This window comes from Equus asinus, chromosome 22, assembly GCF_041296235.1.
Source record: "Equus asinus isolate D_3611 breed Donkey chromosome 22, EquAss-T2T_v2, whole genome shotgun sequence".
Taxonomy (NCBI): domain Eukaryota; kingdom Metazoa; phylum Chordata; class Mammalia; order Perissodactyla; family Equidae; genus Equus; species Equus asinus.
In genome coordinates this window covers 21,318,024-21,341,864 of record NC_091811.1, presented here as the reverse complement: position 1 = coordinate 21,341,864, position 23,841 = coordinate 21,318,024, and the positions used below count along the sequence as shown (strand labels likewise).

At 36.7% G+C, this 23,841-nt stretch overlaps 1 protein-coding gene across 1 annotated transcript; it reads left to right on the top strand.

The window, feature by feature from the left end:
- The first annotated feature begins 3,033 nt into the window (after positions 1-3,033).
- CLEC1A (C-type lectin domain family 1 member A) lies at positions 3,034-21,714 on the top strand. The gene is made up of 6 exons (XM_014850925.3): positions 3,034-3,360; positions 13,554-13,652; positions 15,039-15,215; positions 16,006-16,157; positions 18,156-18,274; positions 20,551-21,714. The coding sequence occupies exons 1-6, from the start codon at positions 3,246-3,248 to the stop codon at positions 20,699-20,701; spliced, it is 813 nt and encodes a 270-aa protein (XP_014706411.2). The 5' UTR covers positions 3,034-3,245; the 3' UTR covers positions 20,702-21,714.
- The last annotated feature ends 2,127 nt before the right edge of the window (positions 21,715-23,841 follow it).

The following is a 23,841-nucleotide window of genomic DNA, read 5'->3' as shown; positions in this document are numbered from 1 at the left end:
AGGAAATGTGGAAAGAGCAAAGATAATCCACGTTGAGAATGAAATTAAGGCACAAGCTGGGATTCTGAAGAGATGCCAGTTTTAGTTTGTTTAATTTGTTTTTGGTTTAATTGGTTCCCCCCTAGGATGGAGTGGATGAGTTGAAGAAGTCATAATAATCAAGGAAGATAATTCTGGATGATAAATGTCCAGCTGTACTTATCTAGAACAGACAGGCTAGGTAACAATAACATGACTTAAAGAGAAAAGCATGAATATGACAAAAGTGATGATGTAAAGTTAAGTTGCTCTAGGTTGCCCAAGGTATACTATACCTGAGCTGTGGATAGAGTGTTTATACTACAGCTTACACGGAAATGCACATGGGAATGAACAGAAAACATCCACACTTTTCCAAGAGACAGAAAAGAGAAAATAGTTGCTAACTGCATTTATGTCTAAAAGGTAAATTCAAGATGAGTAATAATCATACTAGAGGAAACACTTACCTATTCAAGGTCCACCATCTTCTCTCGCCTGAATTATTGGAATCACTTTCAGAGTAGTCTCCCAGCATCCAGCCTTGTCCTTCTATAGTCCATATTCAGACATAGCAAAGTGAGTCCACTAAATTTAAAACAAATCATGTCAACCCTCTACCAAAACTCTCTTTGACTTCCCATACAAGTCAGAGTAAAAACAAAAATCAAAACTAAAAACAAAAGACTTTTACAATTATCTATAAGACAATTACTGTAGCCCACTTTACTCCTTTGAGCTAATCTACTTTTCTCCTCTTTACTCATTCCATTTAGGACACTGGTTTCTCTATTTTTTCTCAACCACAGCTGGCATGTTTCCACTTCAGGACCTTAGAGCTTCCTGTTTTCTTTACCTGAATGATTCTTACCCCAGACATCTACCTGCAGGGCCTACTCCTCCACCTCTTTCAAGTCTCTGAACAAATATCACTTTCTGAAATGAGGCTGACTCTGATTATCTATTTAAAATTACTTCTTCCTCTATCTTCTTAACTTCCTTTACTCTCCATATATTTTCATATCTCTTATCACAGTCTCATATTCTACTATGTGTTTACTTATTCTTTCTTGTATATCATCTGCCTTCCTCCATAGAATGTAGGCTCTAAAAGTACAGAGGGTTTTGTTTTACACTGATGTATCCCAGAATCAGAATAGCACCTGCCAAAAAGTAAGTGTTCAAAAACTATTTTTGTCATTGTTAAAAAAATAAGTAAGAAATAAAAATGCAGCAATGTATATTGCTTGTGAAAAATTATCAAGGATTGGGGCCGGCTCCGTGGCCGAGTGGTTAAGTTCGCGCGCTCCGCTGCGGCGGCCCAGGGTTCGGATCCTGGGCACGGACATGGCACTGCTCGTCAGGCCACGTTGAGGCGGTGTCCCACATCCCACAACCAGAAGGACCTGCAACTAAGATATACAACTGTGTACAGGGGGGTTTGGGGAGATAAAAGCAGAAAAAAAAAAAGATTGGCAACAGTTGTTAGCCCAGGTGCCAATCTTAAAAAAAAAAAAATTATCAAGGATCTACTTGAATCACTGAAGTTTGGAAATAATCCCAATCACTATTTCATTAGAATCATAATTACCAGCATCTCCTAAATGTGTGTTTTTTTTTCAGGCCCTAGCTATTGCAATTTCTAATATTCTGTCTTCCTGCTTTATTCTCATATGTGCTTCTCTTACCTCTCCTTTCAAATTTTTTACTGACTTCTCTTCTATAATATTTTCTAAATCATCAATCCAATGTGAATGACCAAATAATTTTTGATTTCCTACTTTTTTGAGGGGGAAGATTTGCCCTAAGCTAATACCTGTTGCCAATCTTCCTCCTTTTTTCTTCTCCCCCCACAAAAAACTCCAGTATATAGTTGAGGATAGTTGTACATTCTTCTGGTTCTTCTTTGTGAGCTGCCGCCACACCATGGCTACTGACAGAGTGGTGGAGTTCCCCGCCCAGGAACTGACCTGGGCCCCAAAGCTGAACTTTAACTCTTTAACCACAAGGTGATCAGGGCTTGCTCTTGATTTCCTACTTTTTACAAGTCATTATGCAAGAGAAAGGTCTCTTTAGGTTTGTTTTATTTAGAATAACCTGATGAACAATACATGGCTTGAGACATATAATGAATCCACAATTTACACTTCCTGATTTGTTCCTCATAGGTCCTGGTTGCCCTACCCGAAGAATCTTCCACACTCCTTTATATTTACTATGTTTGATTTAGCCTGGCTATTACCTAAAACATAGAAAAGTATTGGTTGAATAATATATTTCTATTATATAGCTTCAGGAAGAATTTTTGTACATCATCTAAAATAATCTTCTCATTTCCTTCTGAGCTTAGGAAATTTAGGCAAAAATTGTTACTTGGCTTCTCAAACTCACAGGCAGTAATAATTCTAAGAGTCCTGACTTCCAGTAAAATGTGTAATTGTTCATGATCATGATGTATCAAATGTGCTACAAAATGTTAAATTGAGTCCAAATACTGTAAGAAGAAAGATGATTGAATTGACAGCAGGAGAGCATTTTTAAAGCTAATTCTGTCACTAATCAGCTATGTGACTTTAGAGCAATCACTTCATCTAGCTGGGCTTCAATTTCTCTTTTTGTAAAATGAAAGAGTAGAATCGATTAAATATCCTTAAAAGGACTCGTTTGTGCTGACATTACAAGTATATGATGCTTTATACCCTGCCTTTGGAGAAAGGAAGAAGCTTGTCCTATAGTCTCTTCTCTTTTCATGAAGGCTTGGAGAGGTTAAATTTAATCTAAGGGACTCAGTGAGTATATAATGGGTAAGAAATTGGATGGTATGTATCTCTGTGACTGATTAATGTTCTGCAGAGTCTGAAGGAATCTGTGTGATTGTAAGGTCTTGTCTTCTTTATGCTGTAGTAACACAGGAATTACAAACATGAACAAAAGAGCTCTGAGAAGGGCAACACCTTCAGTCATTGTTCGGACAGAGACCGCCCAAATAGAAAACACATGCTGCTTCCCCTCTGCCTGACCAATTTGGCATTCAGAGCACAAGTTCACAGAAGAGGGGCTGGGCTTCTCCAGGCAGGAACTAGAGTCAGAGGCTTCCCCTGCTACTTGCTGGGAGAGAAGAACATTAGGAATGCCTTTCAGTGCCTCGCTTCCTGAACTGTCCCACAGTAGCCTGGCGGCCTGGGGCCATCTGACCACAGCTCGCCTTCACCCCTGTAGGAATCCAGATGCAGGCCAAGTACAGCAGCACGAGGGACATTCTGGATGCTGATGGGGACACCACCATGAGCCTGCATTCTCAAGCCTCTACTACAACCCAGCGGCCAGAGCCTGGGAACACAGGTACTCTGTCTCCCAAGTCCAAATTGGCCAGACCCTTGAGAAATGCATGAGATGAGCTACCTCTCCTAGAAATGTACAAAATGGAGGAAAGAGAGAAAATGTATTCATGATTTACAATAATGTGTAACTGTGCACTTTTCACAACTTATGTGCCACATGTACAAACATCTGAAAAATTAAACTCAGTACATACACAGATGTTTATTTTTCTAAGATTCTACTGCTGGCCGAGTGTTTTGCAGTTGTGGGTGTGTTGCTTTTACCCAGTAGGTATAATGTGCAAAGGTGGGATTGTATGTACAATTAAATGATGTCCCTTCCACTTCCCACCTTCCCATGAAGGCCAAATCCGGTGCTGCTTTATTTACCATCTGTAATCTGATCCGGAAATTTAGATTTATAATGGCTACATTTTTGCTATTTTTGAACTTACAGCTTTAAAGGGAGAATTCAAAGCAGACACATCATCCCTGGTATTTTGTTCTTATAATTCTGCATCTTGAAGTTGTGAGGCCTGAGGACGGTCATGTCAACATCAGGTGTTTGGTTTTTATCATCTGTGAAATGAGGGGGATTAAAGCCAATGCTTTCTAAAGTCCCTTCAGCTCTGAAATCCTGTGATTCGATGATCTAAACCGTGTACTCAGATGCAATTAAGGCCCATCCCATTCCCTTTTCTTCTACTGACTCCCAGAATATTATTGAGATGATTGAGTTAAATTATGAAAATATTTCATTGTAGTTACATTTAGCTTCATCTTAGGCCTTTATTTCTAATAATTCACCTTCTGACATAGTAATAAAATATTTATTTATTTTTTTTAAAGATTGGCACCTGAGCTAACAACTGTTGCCAATCTTCTTTTTTTTTTTTCTGCTTTATCTCCTCAAACCCCCCCATACATAGTTGTATATCTTAGTTGCAGCTCCTTCTAGTTGTGGGATGTGGGACGCGACCTCAACGTGGCCTGACGAGCGGTGCCATGTCTGCACCCAGGATCTGAACCCTGGGCCGCCGCAGCTGACCACGCAAACTTAACCACTCAGCCACGGAGCCGGACACCAGTAATAAAATACTTATTTTTCCAGTCCTTGGAAGAGATAATTCACATACATAGAGAAGGACTTTATTTCCTGGGCATCTGAGCCGATCTAAGGCAGCAATGTGACTTGCGTTCTAGTGAAAACACCTCACACTTGAATACAGACAACACTAGGTGCTAATACCAGCTATGCTACTTACTAACAGCGTAACATTCAGCAAGTTACTTGAGTATTCTGGGGCCTCAGTTTCTTTATTTGTAAAATATTAATGATAGTCAACATGTATATAGTGATTATTATATACCAGGCATTGTTTTAAGCACTTTGTATATATTGATTCACATCGACTTGAATCAGTGTTAATTAGAAGTAACAAAACCTCTCTTATAAGGTGGCTGTGAGTACTAAGGTTGATAAGCCATGTAAAGTCCTTGGTACACACACTGCAGACACATCAAAAATGTGAGTGTCTTTTCACATTCTTCGAGAATTCTGTGTTCTGCTTAACATTTTTGCATCAGTCTGCATCAGAGAGATGCTCGTTCAGTGCCTGTATTAAACTTTTAGATTTTCTTCCTTTCCCTGCTAAGCCTTCCCATTCACTTTCTATCCATTAAATCATCTCCCGACCTGAGACTTACTGATGTGGCTTTTTTTTTTTTTTTTTTTTACTGAACTATCTAGTAAACCGTGAGGGGATATCGGGGATTTCCAGCCTCCTTGATGTGAGGCAAAGTGACAACAAAGCAAAGTTTCCATAGCCACCAGATATGTGTAATAGGATACAATATGTTTTCCCCCAACAAATCTTGTGAAGAGTCAGCTCTTAGGGCTGTGGTTTTAAGCGGCTTGTGTATAACTTCATTTTTCACCTTTGACTGGAGCCAGGAACTCTCACAAGGATTAGTGATCAGCATAATCAGGAACAGCATGTACAAATAAGTTCTGCTGAGGAGGGAGGGTGGAGAGGGAGGTGGAGCAGGATGAAACACTAACTGAAACATCTGGCAGCCTTTTTGTAAAAAGTGGAAATTGAAACAGTAGGAGTAGAGGTTACAAAAAAGTGTCTTGGAGGCAAACAAGTGGAAATAGTTATCTTACTGTACATGTAAGATATTTTATTTCTATGTTGTAACAATGCAAATGTTTAGAGGAATGTGGCTATAGAAGTCTAGTTATTACTTAGAAAAATAGATATGAAGTAATTTTGCTGTTATAAATAACAGCAAAAGGGCTGGCCCCATGGCCTAGTGGTTAAGGTCAGTATGCTCTGCTTCAGCAGCCAGGGTTCAATTCCCAGGCGTACACCTACACTATTCATCAGCGCCCGTGTTGTGGCGGCAATCCACATACAAAATAGAGGAAGGTTGGCAACAGATGTTAGCTCAGGGTGAATCTTCCTCATCAAACAAAACAAAAACAAAACAAAGAAACAAAAACACTGAGCAAAATTCACTCTGGGAATTTTTTGGCAACACAGAGGATTCAGATTCAACATAATGTTGTGCCACAATTATGACTGGAAAATTTTAATGTTTTCTTTAGAATTAATAAAAATAAATTATACACATTCTTTTATTTTCTAGATTTTTCACTTTTTCAATACGAAAGTAATGTTCATGTTAAAAAAAAATGCCAAACAATTAGATAAATAGAAAGTAAACATGAAAGACAATGCTCTCACACTTTCTTTCTACAAACTTGTGCTCGTGGTCTTGTTATGCCAGGCATGTTGCAAAGTACTGAGGATATAATGCCAAACATGACATGATCCCTGTTTACGAGGAAACTTAAGTCCGATATAATTCTTGACTAAGCAATAAGTGAGATAAGGTGCCATGAGGGAAGCAAGCACGTGGTACAATGGAGAGCTTGGCCACTTCTATCTGGTAAGAGTAGAGGAGATCAAGAAAGTTTTGAGAGAGGGAGTGACTATTGAAATGAGTTAACTTTAAGATGTCCCACATGATATGGAAGCAAAAGTGGGGAAGCTTCAGGGGCAGTGGGCACTACAGGCAGACAGACACATGAGAGGAATGCCATGAAGGTCTTACGTAACTTTGTGTTTTCAGAGAACTACAAGCGATGTGTTATGGCTGATGTCTAGAGTTGGACTAAGAGGTAGGTCTGGAAAGTTAGGAAAGGGCCTTCTGTGTCTAACTGAGGTATTTCGATTCTACTCAGTAGGTAAAATGATGTACTGAGGGATTTAAATAGGGAGTGGCATAATCAATTTTGTGTTTTTAGAAGACCATCTAGGCTGCAATGAGGAGATGAATTGAAGGATTATGAAACTGGATGAGCTAATACCAGATTTTGCACGAGTCTAAGAATGAGGTTAGAAGAACCTGAAGTAAAGTGGTACAGGAATGAGACGTGAAAGATGTTGCGTAGGTAGAGTTTAAAGAATTGGTGACTGGTTACATATGGGATGACAAGGAAAGGGAGAGCATGGTTTGACTAGGTTCCGTCTAATGTTGAGTGCATGGTACTGCCATTAACTGAGATAGACACTACAGGAGGAATAGGAAAGACGAAGGATTCAGTTTGAGTTTAACATGCCTGTAAGAGAAGGAACACACAGTTGCAGTTGCCCACAGACACTTGTATACACACGATGTGAATCAGGGTTAAGGATTCTGAGCTACATATATACGTGACAATTACTGGCATTTAGGTAGGAATTAAACTTTCTGAGAATGAATGAGATCACTGAGGAAGAGAATGTAAAACGAAAAAACAGAAGAACAGAGGAGAAGAGTGCCAAGAAGGGAATCTCAAAGAATACAAGTGAGGGGCAGATGAACAAGATATTCCAATAAGAGCTACTAAGAATGAATGGTAGAGAGGGGTAGAAGTTGGAAAAGGAGATAGAACCATCTATAGAAAGCCAAGAGACAGTAACTTCAAGAGAAATGGAAAAGTCAATGGTAATGAATAGTGAATCTTTAAAATAATAAACAATAAATCTTCAGAGAGTTCAAGTAAGAAGAAGGCCAAAAACATTTTATTGTTTTAGCAATGAGAAGGAAAATGGATTATTGGTGATTTTTAATAGCAGAAATTTGACAGGAACTGAGAGGCAGGAAAACAAACAATTTAAGTCATTGTCTTTTTTCTCTCCCTTTCTTTCTTTTTTTTGAGGAGCCTGGCAGTAAGGAGAAGAGATAAAGTCTTATATCTGAGGTATTATGGGGTTGAATGAGTACTTGAAAATTAATTTTTTAAGGTGTGGGAGGTTTTAGCTCAGTTGTAGCTTGAAAAGAAGTGCAGGTAAAGCACTTCACAGTAATAATATACTGAAGGAGAGAGAATGAAATAACTAATGGGCCAAAACTCCTGCTGGAAACTGAATGTAGTCCTATCAAAAGAATATGAAAACTTATTTGAGTTTAAGAAAAAAAAACTCTTTAATGATAAATTCAAGTTCCACTTTTCTTTGCTTATATTAATGACAATATGCTTGAATTTTCCCCAGACTTTTAGTTTCATTTCCTCAGCTATAGCATAACCCCTTCATTGCCGAGTCATAGCATAAATCACATTTAATTGATTCAACAAATCTTTAAAGCACACCTACTAAATATTAAGCATTACGGTAGGCACTGGGGAGACCCTGCTTTTGAGATGCTTAGAGAAGTGGAAGGAATAATCTGAACCAGCAATTATAAGAAAATGTTGTGCAGTGCTATTGAATATATGTAGGAGGCCGTAGAAGCAAATGGAACAAACAAGTTACTCATGTGCATATTTTTAAAAGAAGTGGCATTTGCTCCTGGTCTATAAGGCTGAGTCAAAGTTTTCAGGTGGAGTAAGATGGAGCACTGGGTGACCTTTCCATAGTGAGGACCTCATGTACAAAGATAAAAGCAGAGAAGCAAAAGCTAGTTTGGGGCACATGTAAGAGATGTAGTGTATTGATAGGTAAAATTAGAAAGACGAGAGTTCAGAGGGAGAAGATGGGGTGTTAATTTTGGATTGTAATTTAGATCAGGATAAGGTAATTTTGTGTATCATCAACAAAGTCTAACATGAGGGCAAGGTAGACAATTGGGCTGAGGAACGGTAAGTCCTCAAAGGGAGGAGGTGTATGGGGGTATCTGGGCAGATGAGGCTAAAAAGTAAGATGGGATCTTACTATGCAGGGCCTTACATAGCACACTAAGAAGATGTTTTACCTTAAGGAAGAAATTAAATTTATACTATTATGCCTTGGTGGTAGAATGTGTGATTTAAGGTGGCTGCTACTCGGATATTTCACAATATGGAAGCAAAAAGTTGCAAGTGGTAAAAGACTAAAGCTTCTCTATCATTCCACATCGAACTGCCATATGAGAGCAAATATTAATGTGAGATTTGTTAGGAGGATAGGAAAATGATTAAAATGTTCAGCTCTGGAATGAGAGTGCTTAGACAGCACTTCTGGTTCCATCACTTGCTAGCTGTGGAACCCTAAGCAAATTAAGTAACTTCTTGGTACTTCAGCTTTCTTATCCACAAAAAAAAAGGTTAAAAACAATGTCCTCTTGAGTAAGTTTTGGGAGATTCAAATGAAATACTATAGCATATATAATACACTCGGTGAGTATTATTACCAGTAGCTGTGTGTCCTTAGGTAACATAACTAACCCCACAGGGACTCAGTTGCCCACCTGAGAAATGGGGATTATAATAGTATCTACCTCATATGGTGTTTGTAAGGATAGGTGAGATAATTCATATATGGCGTTTATCTCAATAACTCAAGGAATTATATTTCATAGTAATGTTATTTTTTAACTATATTTCACAAATGAAACTCCTTGATTGGGATCTAAAATTGACTCACCTAAATTTTACTCAAAAGAAAAAATATAATTGAGCTTCTAATTGCTGTGAATCAAAAACTCAGTGATATTCTGGAAACAGCTTATGGGTTCTTGGATGTATGCTTATTTTGAAATAATAGGAATGGTAACACACATTTACTTTTAGAAAGAATGAAAATAGCAAATATTTGACATAGACTCATAAAGGAAAGGAAACCTGCATTTTCAGGAATGCTGAAAAATACTCTCAACCCGTGGAAACTTGAACACCCTCCCATGAGAAGGTTTGCTATGTGCCATATGTGAGAATTAAGGAAACAAAAAGAAGTTGCTGAAAATACAATATTTACAATTTTAAAGTATATCACAAAGTCAGATATGAGCTAGCAATGTCTCATGATTAAGAAGTGATCTAAAGGATAAATATTTTCTGAGATACGTACCCTTCCACCAGTTTAGCTCCATTTTTCTGTGAGACTGGCTCACAGGAAAGTGTACAAAATGTGGCATTAGCATGACAATTTAATCCTAGCCCTGCCACTAGTTTGCAATGTAGTTTTGTGCAGATTATTTAAATTCTGTGTCTTTTCTAGCTTTTAAGATCCTTTCTATTTCAGAGGATTACTAATAAACTACATTTGGTAATGTCTGTTTCATCTTTTGTTGGCCCTCGAAATGGAGGTGAACAAAATTTTCCCTCTGTGGTGTCTGATGAAGAGTAACTGGTCAAGTATGGCAACTCTTCATCCACAAAGTTTCTTATAACTACAAGGAGATTTGTATTCAAAACCTTAGCACTGTAGCCTTTCATAGTATAGCTATAGTAAGAGGATACAGGAAAGGGGTATTATTTTCTACATATCTTATTATTCTTAGAGATGTTTATATCATTCCTTGGCCTGTCCACACCTCTTTGTAAACATACCCCAGGAGACAGCCTAGGGGTTCTCTTCCAAAAACGAAAACCACAGTAAAGCCAAGCCAAACTGAGGCACCTCCCAGGCAGCTTATTTTTCTTATTTTAGGGTGGGGGTGGTCCCTAGAGAGAGACCTCATTATGATCAGGGGCACTTGGAATAAAACTCAGAAACATTAAACTCATAGTTAAGAAAAGAAAAAAGAATACCAAGAGGGAAAAATAGCATCAAAGAAAAAAAAAAAAGGTGAAACTTTCAACTCCAGAGTCTTTCCATCATGGAAGCCTAGTTGCCTAGGAAATGACCATACCTGCTTTAGAAATGCCCTAGGGTTATGTTTCTCTGGGTCTTTAGATAAAACACAGAGGGATTGTGATTATTAAGGGAGGAGAGAGGGAGAGAGAGAGAGAGGGAGAGGGAGATAGAGAGAGAGAAGAGTCAGTAGAAAAATTCTCAAATGATCAGGGAAAGATGATTCCTTAGAAGAAAATTTTTGAAATTTCGTTTCCTTAGCAGAAAACATACTACATTTCTTTCCTTTTCTGTCCTAGAGGCAACCTTAGGAAGGATCATATATTTATTTTTTACATGGATATCATTATTATTAAATAGTGTTCTAATCTCTAAAGTCCATGCTCTCGTTTCACAGTAAGGATGTAAGTTCACTCTTTTTGATCTTTGGGCAGAAAAATAACACCTCCTTTGCCCCTAATTTTACACAAAGTAGGTTTCTTAAAGGATAAATAATTTGGTTGATTTCCATAGTTCTTCTTTTTCTTTACCTTTTTAAAATTATTTCTAATTTTGACAAGGAAAATATTAATCATAAAAAGGGACAGCACTTTTTACATTTTTTATGCTTTTGAGATGTGTAGTACTAAAATAGGTTTGAGCAGACATAGACAGGCATATAACAGAGATATTTATATACAACAGACACATTCATTCATTCAATCAACACTAACTGAGTTTATTTCAACTGATGCTGTAGGTATTGAGCTATAGTAGTGACTAAACAGGCAATAATCTTTTCCAAGAAGGAGCTTACTTTCTACTGGGGTAAGACCAGATATAAACCAAAAGAAATAAGTAACATACATAATATATTTGATGGCGATATGGAGAAATATGGAGAAAAATAAAGCCATCACGGTGATAGGTCCATATATGCACTGTACCTCTGGAATCTACAAACATCCACATGGTTAATTTTCTTGAGCTATATAGAAATTTAAAAAGACTTGGGTTTTGGAGAGGATATTTAGCTGAAGCTATCTTATGCCTTCTGATCTTGTTCTTTTATACTTGATTTGTGATACTCAAGGTGAATGCCATGAGAAGCTATCAATTTTCAGGAAAATTTAGACCACACTATATAGGTCAGCTAATTGAAGAAAATAGAGGACAAAGCAAATTTCTCTCATATTTGTTCATGATACAGACTCTCACACAAGTCAGTGTGTAGAAACCAGTATGGCTGGGAGATGAGTTTATCTTCGGCTGCCCTCTGCTGACAGAAATATTGTTGAAAAGTCAAGAGATTTTTAACAAACAATCTGTAAAGTTTAACTTTAGATAATCTTCTGTTGTTCTGTAAAATTTACATTGTTTAGGTAACATTAATTTTTCTAATTTTGTTCTTCATTCATTTACTCATTCAAATATGTATTCAACCCTTATGTGGCAAGCAGTATTTTCAGTACTGGAAATACACTGTTGAACAAGAGAGACAAGATGACTGTTTTAATGGCATGTACATTCAAGGGGGAGGAGATAGACAAAAACGAGCAAACAAAAGCTATGAAAATATTACTTAATAATATTATTTTTAACAAAGCCTACATAATGGCTGATGTGCTAGAGATGGACTCATAGACCTCTCTCAAAGACGTGCTATTTAAATTGAAAGCTGAGCAACAGGAAGTAGCCTACCAATAGCCAATCTGAGGATTAATTAATTAGGAGGTGAGGGCAGAACTAATACGAAGATACTCAGACAGGCATAAACTTGTTTGGATCAAGGATAAACAGAAGGCCACTGTGAGTAAGAGCATTTGAGTGAGAGAAGAATAGTTCAGAAATGGGTGAAAGAGCTAGGGAGGGTCCAGATGAAAATGATTCTTGTAGAATTTTATTCTAAGTGCAATAAAGCTACTGGAAATTTTTTAAAAAGAGGAACCAGGGTCTTTGTCAAAAGTGATGTGAATTTTATTCTAAAATAATGCAAGCCATTGAAAGTTTTTATGAAGGAGATGATTATCAAGAGAAAATAAGGTTCACATTTTAAAATCCATCAATGTCTGCTCCCTGATTTTTACTTATTTTGCCTACAAGATGTGAGTTCCAAAGGATAGTGATCATATTTTCTATTTCTATACTATTTTTACCACTTGTCACTCCCCACTTGGAAATAACGTTTAGCATGAATCTCTGTACTTACAATATATTGCGTAGGGGACTTTGCTAAAGAGGAAATGAATTTACGTCTTTAATCTTTTTGTTTTAGAACCTGATTTGAATTCCCAAAGAAGTGAAACTCACAAGTCATGAAGAGATCAGAATTTGAGGGTTTTACTCTCCCTTTGTTTCATTTTAATCACAATGCTAGATGCTACCTGTACCTGATTGGGGGGTCTTCCTTGTTAGACATCTCAGGTCATTCAGATCGATAAAGAAGCTCATTAGTTGATGGGTTCATTCTGACTCAGGAATGCCTCTGCTGTGGGGATGTGGCAAGGGAAGGATGCTGGCTACAGCTTTTTTTTTTCGTTACTTAACTGGTACAAAATTGAAATAGCTTACATCCATCCGTGAGAAATTGATGATCATGTTTCTTTATAATCTATTTTTGAAGAGAGATAAATCAAATGAATGAACAGACAAAATCCTTACAAAAGAGAGACTTTCATCAAAGAAATCCTAAAAAGAAACAGCAAAATGAACACTGCTGACATGCAATTTCTCTTTAGAAGAAGCATACGTGATACTTGGGAGATGGGTGTTTTGCAAAAGTAACAACAAATTAATTTCATCGGTTCTCTGACGTTGTGAAAAATTGTTCCTTGTTAAGGCATTTTCATGAGAGTCTTTTATAAGTCGAATTTTGGCAAAAAGAAGATTATGCAAACAAACACATAAAGATAATGGTAAAGCATAACTGGATTCACTGCAAAGTAGGACTGGGTGGGTGGGGAGGATAGAAATGGGTGGGGCTTGTGAAAGAATCTAGCTGTGGTAAGTGAGGCTTGACATAGAGCCTTATGACAATATTTCTGAGGACAGAGGGACTGTTATCTAGCCCCTTATTACTGTTGTTCTGCAGAATTTGTTCTTCCCAGAACAAACTCCTTTCATTTGCTTGCTGCTGGCATAGATCCAAGAGGAAGAAAAAGCGAAACTCTGCCTTTTCTTTTGTTCCCTGCAGAGCACCAGCCTTCCTCTTCAGCTTGGCGCCCAATGGCCCTGACCCTGCTGACTTTGTGCTTGCTGCTGCTGATTGGCCTGGCAGCGCTGGGGCTCCTGTGTAAGTCTCTGCTCTGACTAGGGGGAGGAGCCTGGCTCCAAGGTTTGTCTAGGACGAGAAATACTTGTTATGGATTTTTCTTTTTCCCTTAATTCTGGAGCTATTGATAATTCAATGTACCTTATTGTAATGCACCTGTTTAAGTGATGACTAATAGAAGCATTAAAATACAACAATCACTTGCCAGCTAGACTTTTACATTCTATTTGAGATTGGAAGGTTTTTGTCTGTTTGTTTATATGTTAATGTTTAAAATCAGCAATTTTTAATAAATGCATACTTCACCCCTTTTCCATTCTACAAAAGAGTAGAGCAGCAGTGGTTTTTGCTTTTGTATGTGTGGCTCAGTGGGCCATGCAGAGGGAAGAGATTTCATTTATATCCCGCCCCCTCATACAAGAACAGATCAAGTTCTTAATCATTGTAACATTTTTTCAAAAAGTCCAGCAAGTATAGAATCATTTTGCAAAAACTTGTGAAAATCAAACAAGGACAAATGCATGTATAAAAGTCTTTAAATTTCAAACTAGTTAGGACAAAGTAAAAAACTTAAAAAAGGAAGTGAGCAAATTTGCTTCAGATTGAGACCCTGCAGCAGTGTTTCCTGAACAGTTGAAGAAAGTGGATCAAGATAAAAGGTCACATAGATGAGAATGTTTTAATGTCAAAAATTGCTTTTCTTAAGGAAATTTTAGAACTTGTTTGTGATCTTAAATTTTAGAATTAAGAAAATAGTTTCCTAGTGTTTTCACCTGGCTCCAAAATTTTTACTTCATTTTGATAAAACTGTTGTTTTGCAACCACCATTGTTTTTAGGTGTATAAAGCAACTCTCATGATTCGTGAAGAATTTCTCTATTTAGACTTAGAAACTTGGAGTTTAAAGTTAAGCACTGAAATTTTCTAGCTAAGTGATATTAAAGAAGTTACTTGTTCTCACTGAGCCCAATTGCAAATCTATAAAAATGTAGAAATGATACTATGACTATTTTAATGATTGAAGGAGATAATGATATATGGTACATTGTCAATACTTAATATAATGATCAATAGATAGATGGATTTTTGGTTTTCAATTGAGTAATGGTTTGAGAGTATACATAAAAATATTTATTGAGCAGTAAGTATGATTAAGAAATTTATTCCTGAAGTTAGAAACTGTTATTATGACTCCACACTTTTCAGATGAAGAAATAGACTTAGAGAAATTAATTTGCCTAAAGCAATACAATTTATTATGTTACTACAGTCCAAACTTGAATATAGGCAATATGAGATCTCAGAACTTGAGATCTTAAACAAGTACCATTTTGTCTTCCCATGTGTAGAAAATAGAAATAGAAATGAAGAAATAAGCTGTCCAGTCTGACTTGGTAACGCGGGTTAGTTTTTCAGTTCTACCAGCTCTCCAATACTCAGAAAGACAGCATTTCTGAAAAGGAAGAAAGATTGGGGAATCTCTCCCAACAGCTGCAATCTCTCCAAGCCCAGAACAGGCGGCTTGCAGAAACTCTCCAGCGTGTGGCTGAAAAACTTTGTCGAGAGCTCTATAACAAAACTGGAGGTGAGTCCTGATCACTAGGCTCCCCTCTGCCCTCAGGGTATCTGTCAATATGGGGCTGACTTTCCCATCATGGTACCTGGGAACCATGTAGTTGTCTGGCAAACTTCATACATAGACATTAAAACCATGGGTCTCAGGGCCTAGTTCCTACATTTACAACCACTACCCACAGAGTCTGCCTACCCTTGACCTGTGCACTTATTTCTCTGACTTTGATATCCATCTTAATTTCTGACACATGGAAATTTACCATTCTGATTCTCATGCTTGGCTTAGTGTTTATGCAATTTTTTCTAAAATTTTATTTATTTATGTTTAGTATGAGAAAGGAGTCCATATCCCATTGGTATATATTGCATTTTCAAGACTCTTTTTACTATTATATAAGAGGATTTTGAGGAAGAAAATTGTAGAAACTTCAGTTGTTTCTTAAATACAATACATATTGAGTTTCTGAATATGAAAAGTTCTTTATGAAATTGAATATCCTCTCAGTATACTGAATTACATAGGGCAAGAAAGGACTTTCTGATCATTCATTACTAGATTCCATACTCCATGAAAGCAGGCAGTGTCTGTTTTAATTCCCACAGTATACTCAGTACCAATTACAATTCCTGGCATGTAGTGGGTGTTTGGTAAACATTTGTAGTTATCACTGCTGGGCAATTAAATATCTAAGAGAAAGAGAATCAATTCTTTCTTGGGTAGTCAAATACTACGTAATTTCAAGAGAGGAAAGCCAGCAGACCTGGGTAGAAAATAACATTAAAATTGGTTTCTTTCCAAGAACACAGGTGCAGCCCTTGCCCACAAAAATGGAAGTGGCATGGCAACAAATGCTATCAATTCTATAAAGAGAGCAAGAGTTGGAAGGGCTGTGAATATTTCTGCATTTCTGAGAACTCGACCATGCTGACGATAAACACACGACAAGTACTGGTAAGATCCTGAGGCTTGGTCAGTGTTTGAAGTATTCTCAAAAAGAGGGATTAAATTATATAAGAAGATTCTAAGGAGTCAACGTGCACAGACTCTCCCATTTATTATAATGAAGGCCTAAGTCTTATTCTTCTTGCTTTGAATGATCCCCTGAGATAGGTAAAAGGAGTTCTGTTCTCCAAAAATACCCACCGTTTAGAAAGATGAACAAAAGCTCTTCAAACTCCCCATGAGTCAGGAATCAAACGAAGAATGCCTTAATTTCTTATCCCTTTTGATTTGGGTAGGAAGACAACAATATTGACACAACGTCAGGAAGATGAAAATAGCACTTCCTGCTCTTCCATTATAAAAGTGGGAAAGCTTTTAATTGAAAAATACTTAATTAAATCATTGCCATAATCTGCAAATAAATATCTTACCTTCCAGAAGTTTATAGCTTAACATAGACTGGTCTAGGCAAATATGAAAATAAAACTATAAATTGGCATATATTAAGTAAGCACATACAATAAAAGTACACTATTAAAATGGTGTGATTATTCCCCTTTCTCTTACATTTATTGTTGCATTTATATTTAATTCCTCAAGCATTGTGACTATTATTTATTTATCATTGTTTTAGCAGAGATCTTGGCACAAAGTAGGTTATTGACAAAGGATTACTTAATTGAAATAAATGTCTAGCTAACTATGCAAACTCTTAACAACCCTCTAGCTGCATCTTAATTCCTACCCACTTCCTGAAATCTGTGATGAATGAAACTCTGCTCTCTCTCTCATCTAATAAAATAATATTTTTCATCCTTTCTTGATGACTCAGTTTAGGCAGAAAGGGTGGTGATTTATTTGACTAAGATATTATATCCTAGCATAAACCTTGCTAATTTTTCTTATTTTCTTTGTTTCCTCCATCTCCAGCACATAGTGAGGACTCAGGTATATAACTGAACTATATAGATACAATGGTAGAAAATATTATTGTGAAAGTTTCACATTTTTTCTTCTACATTTCGTATATTTGTATACACTTAAATCACTTTCACATGATTTATCTTCAGGACTTTTAATTTGAAGAGGGCCTCATTCAATTTGAAACAATATTTTCAACTGTTCTTTTGATATGCCTACTTGATGACTATTGCTTACTGACAGTTTCATTTATATTTCCAATGGTCTTTCATTGAACCAATAGGTGCCATTAATTATCTGAGGAGTTGAGGATATAAAAATAAATAAAACAAAGCATATGTCCTTAAGGAACTCATAGTATAGTGGCAAGGAAAGACATAAAAATGGATAATTGTAATAATTTTAGGTAATTTACATAAATTTCTATGTTGAATGAGACTAGATAAAAGAAAGCAAATAACAAAAAATTCAATATAGATATTAGAAAAGGAGTTATCATATACGACTATGTATATAAATATACAAAAAATATATATATACATATATACGAAAAATTTCTCTTTCTCCCCTTCCTAGTCTGAGACATAAATCATTCTTGTAAATTCTTCTTTTATCTCTTTTTGCATTAAAATATATTCATTATTCTTTTCTCTTTCCTGGTCAATTCCTTTCATGTGTATTTATAAAGCTTACTTTTTCTTTCCTACACTCTTCCTTCCATATTCTTCCGTTTCCCAGAATCATTCTTCATTTCTTTGTAAATCTGCCTCCTATGTTTTTTGTATGAATCTTAGTGCTTAATGCTGTGAATTGAAAATAATAGATCATTTATAAATCTTGCTTGATGTGATTCTTGGTTTCAGAATATCAGTATATATTCCACGATTGTTAAGACAAGATAATTCTTTAACCTGGACAAATTAACTGTCCTCAGCACAGATGCTTTTTCTCTTGTGTACTGTCATCTATGTGAGGCAGGACTCATATGTTGTTCTCGTATTAAAAGTGCTGGCTGTCCCTACACATCTCTGTGTACACATTTGAAACACTGCTAAAGCTAAAGGTTTTCTTGTGTGCCTTTCACAGGAGTTTGCCATGCCTCAGAGCTACTCTGAGTTTTTCTACTCTTATTGGACAGGGCTATCCCGCAATGGCAGTGGTGAGGCCTGGCTGTGGATGGATGGAGCCCATTACTCCCCTGAACTGTAAGCCTTCAGAACATTTGGTGGGAAAGGCATTTAATAGAGAGGTTTCGCTTCAGTGACAGAGTCAAAAAATTTGGTTCAACAAGCCTTAATCAAACATCTGCTTTGTACTGGACACTAAGTTTATAGGAGGATATCCAGAGATGTGTAAAACATGGTGCTGGCTCTGGAATGGCTTGTTACCGGTGAGGGAGAAGGAGACAAAATGTTAGCAAAATAATGGGGACAGTTCTCTGGCTGCTTTTTAGGGCCTGAAGTCCCTTAAAGCATAATTAAGTGTCTGGGATTTAGAGAGAGACAGAGACAGAGAGAGGTCTTTTATGGATGAGTAAACTGAAGCCCACAGTAACTTGCCCCAAGGTCACACAACTTCTCCATACCCAGAGATAGTATAAGACCCCAGATTTCTTGGCTTTCTGTACAGTGAAATAGGGAGCACATCTTTAAAAATACCGTCTCTGAGAATAGATCTACTGACAATATAAGTAGTAATATAAAAAATTAGTTTTACTTATGTGAGCATTTAGACAGGAGTGTGCGTGGTATCTTTTGAAATAGGTAAAAGTAATATCTATACCAAAATATATTGCAACTTAAAGCCATGTGAGAATATATTTGTAAATGATATATTTGATAAGAGGTTAATATCCAAAATATATGAAGAAATCATACAACTCAGTATCAAATAAACAATCTGATTAAAAAATGGGCAAAGGAACTGAATAGACATTTTTCCAAAAAAGACATACAGATGGCCAATGTACATGAAAAGGTGGTCAACATAACTAATCATCAGGGAAATGCAAATCAAAATCACAAGATATTACCTCACAGCTGTCAGAATGGCTATTATCAAAAAGACAACAAATAACAAGTGTTGGTGACGAGGTGGAGGAAAGGGAACCCTTGTACACTATTTGTAGAAATGTAAATTGGTACAACCACTATAGAAACAGTATGGAGGTTACTCAGAAAATTAAAAATAAAACTACCATATGATTCAGCAATACCACTTCTGGTACTGAAGAAAATGAAAACACTGATTTGAAGAGATATATGCGCCCCTTGTTCATTGAAGCATTATTTACAATAGCCAAGATATGGAAGCAACCTAAGTGTCTACTGGTAGATTGATGGATAAAGAAGATGTGGTATATATACACAAAGGAATATTACTCAGCCATAAAAAAGAATGAAATCCTGCCATTTGCAACAACATGGATGGACCTAGAGGGTATTATACTAAATGAAATAAGCCAGACAGAGAAAGAATACCGTATGATTCCACTTATATATGGAATCTAAAAAAACAAAACAATTGAACAAACAAAACTAAACAGAACAGACTCATAGACACAGAGAACAAAATGGTGGTTGCCAGAGGGAAGAGGGGAGGTGGTAAGGTGAAACAAGTGATGAGGATTAAGAGGTACAAACTTCCAGTCATAAAATAAATAAGTCATGGGGATGTAATATACAGCATAAGGAAGAGAGTCAACAATATTATAATAACTTTGTATGATGACAGATGGTTACTAGTCTTAGGGTGATAATTTTGTAATGTATACAAATGTTAAATCACTATGTTGTACACCTGAAACTAATACAATGTTGTATGTTGACTATACATCAACAACAACAACAAAATAGGGCCAGCCCCAGTGGCCTAGTGGTAAAGTGTGGTGTGCTCTGCTTTGGTGGCCTGGGTTTGATTCCTTGGTGTGGACCTACACTAGTCATCTGTCAGTGGCCATGCTGTGGTGGCAGCTCACATACAAAAAAGAGGAAGACTGGCTGTGGAGGTTAGCTCAGGGTGAATCTTCCTCAGCAAAAAAATAAAATTAAAAAATTAAAGCCACGTTTGAACAAATACCTTTCGTCTCTATATACCATATAGGATTTGTTCTTCTAGGAGATATGAGATATTCAATGTAATCATTTTTTGGTTTACAGTTAAGTAAACTGAGTCACAGAGAAGGTAGATAGTTTTTTCAGATCCAGTAAAATCATATGATAAATTTGGATTATAACGTGTATCTTAATTTTAGTTAGAAATAGTTTTTGTTGTTTTGGATGACCTGCTGCTTCTAAGAATGAATGTGGAAATTCAGGGACTGAAAAGAAAGAGCTTGGTGACCCATATTTCCAGTAAACTCATTCTAGGTATCTATTCGATAATTTTATTAAGCTAGAAATACTCCCTATGTACTTTCTAGGTACTTAATATTTCATTTCAGAAATAAACTGTGTTAAATTAACTTCTTTTTTTTTTTAAGGTTTGAGATTATAATAGATTTCACCAGCCTGAGAAGCAGGGACTGTGTGACCATCCTCCATGGAAAGGCTTTCTCGAAAGACTGCAGAGAGCTGAGGCGGTGTGCATGTGAGAGAATGGCAGCAACAGTGGAGCCTGAGAGGCTCCATTAGCTTCTCTGAACCAATACATGGAGGTGATTGACTCTCCAGCCACGGCTACAACTTCAAGCTTCCTACAGAGAAATTGAAGATCAGAACAAAAGTCAATGTCTTTACATGAACCTCTTCTAGTTTGGTTTCAATGCCTATTTTCTTCCATTTGATCTATGTGTATTCAACAATTCAACGAAAAGATTGAGCCACTCGAGGTCAATGCAAGAGATATTAGAGACATTGGGGAATGGAAAAAAGTCAGGAAAGACAATCTCTCTGACTCGTACAAGAAGGCTTTTCATGTATCCTGTCCGAGATCACCAGCACTTCTGAGCATGGATTCATGCATATATTTTCCAGTCACTAAGTCCTATTTCTGTACCACAAGAAGCCTCAGAAACCCATACAGTTGTGTAATCCACCTTCTTGACTTAGAGATAACTTTCTAGTGTTCTTCCTTCTCAGCATCCAATATCATCTCCCTATTTCCATGTCTTCCTTAATATTTGGAGAAGTGGGAAACTTACTGACGTAGAGGAGATAAATGTAGGTAACATTCTTTGCCCCAACAGTCAAGTAGTCCGTGAGGAATTAGCAATCATTCCCTATGCTGTGCTATGAAATACACAGCTAACTCTTTTTGCTTCAGTTCATACTTTTGCCTCCACAATCTCTCAATAAAGTCCCCATCTGCTATGTCTATGAACTGATTCCCTCTGGGATCATTTTTTTTATTAGAATCTTAGCTTCTTACAAACATACCTCCTCATGTCCACTTAAGACTCCAATAATTATCTCCTTTCCAGAGGAACTTCTCCCAGGAAAGAAATATTCTCAAATCAGTTCCATACCAGAATTACTGTCCCTGATGCTCCCTTCAGAGACATGGGAGATCAGAACAAAAGTCAGTCTCTTTACTTGCATCTGTAATACTTTGGTTTCAGTTTCTATTTCCTTCCTTTTGATCCGTGTTTATACCTTTCAGGTACTGAAGATTTAATAATAATAAATGTAAATAATGTGAAATTTGAGTGATTTTAGAATGGATTTGTGATTTGGGGAAAAAGTCAACATGGAGATGCTCTTCAAAATATGAGGGCAATAAGTGTTTTGATTGTGCCTTGCTGAGAATTTGTACGGACTCTACAAGAATACTGACTATTTGGTTATTTCGGGGAAATAAGACATCTTTGAGATGCACACTGTCTTCAAGAGGTGTTTTAACAGTTTCCTAAAATGAAATTCTTTAAGGCAAGTTTATGTCCTCAACACATGGCTAAAGATGAGTAAATCGAATTGCAACAGGGTAAATTGTCCAATCAGGTCATTGAAAGTGAGAGACTGTAGCATCTGTATCCATAGCTGGCTTCTTGCCTCGGAGCCCCTTTCTCAGGATGACAATATGCACAAGCATATCAAGGGTGAATGCAAATAACACCATCACAACTACTGACCTTGTTGGTTTATAGATAAATCAATATTAGGAGTTTAACAGTAGAAAGTCTAATCTATTAGAAATCTTTATTTTTCAATAAGAGTAACTGGGGTTTTCATTTTTCTTTCCAGGAAACATCTATTACTGACATTAAGTTCACAAACGTGATAAAGAGGATGCTTTTGTGTTCATTTTCATAAGATGGTGTCACTTAATCACTCTTTGCAGATTCTTCCTTAAGAATTTTTTATTCAATTTTCTGATGATTAGCTAGGAAATGTCTTCAGGGCTGATGAAATTCTGTGCTGATTGATTGTGTTGTGCAAAGATAACTGCATTTGTGGTCATAAAATGCAAGTTTTATGCTCTTTATTCTGATTTATTATTGGGAAAATCATTTTACTTCACAAAGCTTATTTCATTAAGTATAAAGTGGAAATATTTATAATTCCCTCATGGTGTTACTGTTAGCTGAAGTGAGGTAAATGCAAAGTTAGTCTCATAATCCTAATTGCAATATAAAACGTAAGAGATATTAAAATATATAAAAAAGGGGAGAAGAGATTTAGTGATTCATTTTTAAAAATTGGGGAGCACAAATAAGCATAAACAACCTTCTTCGGAGACCTGTAGTCATGTACATATTGTAGAGAGGCATCTCTACTGGGGATCTGTGGATATTGCCAAATATTTCCTATGATGAGTGCAGATATTTCATTAACACAGTTAATGCAATAAGCATGTAACAAGAAACGTGGATTAGGCCTTTAGTTAAACAATTAAATGTTATTTAAGCTTTGCTGCTGCAGAAGGAAAATATGGTTAATGTGAGAAAATCAAATGACTTTGTGGACTAAGTTATAAAATAGGGACATGGCAAACATCAAGTTTTGACCGTTGACATCCTATGTCGCTGCAGTCTGGTTCAGGGGTGGATGCCAAGTGTCTCTTTAAAATGCCGTTACTTTGAAGAGTCTAGCTGCCTGGAGAGTGGGTGTTGAACAGTATTGTCTCTCCAAATCTGCAGCCTAAGGGAAAGTGCCACTTTTGATGGTGAGGAGGAAAAAATTGCATTTATTTGATATTTTTGCTGTTCTTGAACTTATTCCCCTCCATCTTTGCCCTCTATCCCCGTATCTGTGTAACAAAACCCGCTGATCACAATACCCAGAAGACAGAAAAGGAGTACGGCACAACATTCTCTCCGCAAACATTTTTTTTAATTTTAAGAATATGAAACAATCATAATATGAACTTGAAAATATGATTTGCTGAGAACAATTTTCCATTGAGAATCAGAGGGCACAACTCCATGACGGGGTTTCTCAGCATGAGAAGACTTTTCTCATTCTGAAGAAACTGCAATAAAAGTTCAACGAGGAACATAGCCTTTCCTGGTCGATCCAAGCTCCTCCCGGCACACAATGAGCTATTTCTTTTCCTGAGGATATCGAACCAGCTATTAAAACTTATCAACAGGAAACAGATCAGGAGCCCTGTAACAGCAGGAAGTGTGAGAAGTGTAATGGGACCTTTTACTTTGGGGATATAAGCAGATTAAGTAGAAGAGTCTAGTAGGTTGCCTCAGGGTTGGCCTTAATTTTGAGGAGTCAAATACTTTGTAAAGGGATTCTTGTTGTTTTTGAAGAATACAAAAAGCAGCATAATCTGATATAAAGCATACAAAACTTTTTTACAAGCTTCATTGTATGAATAGATTTTT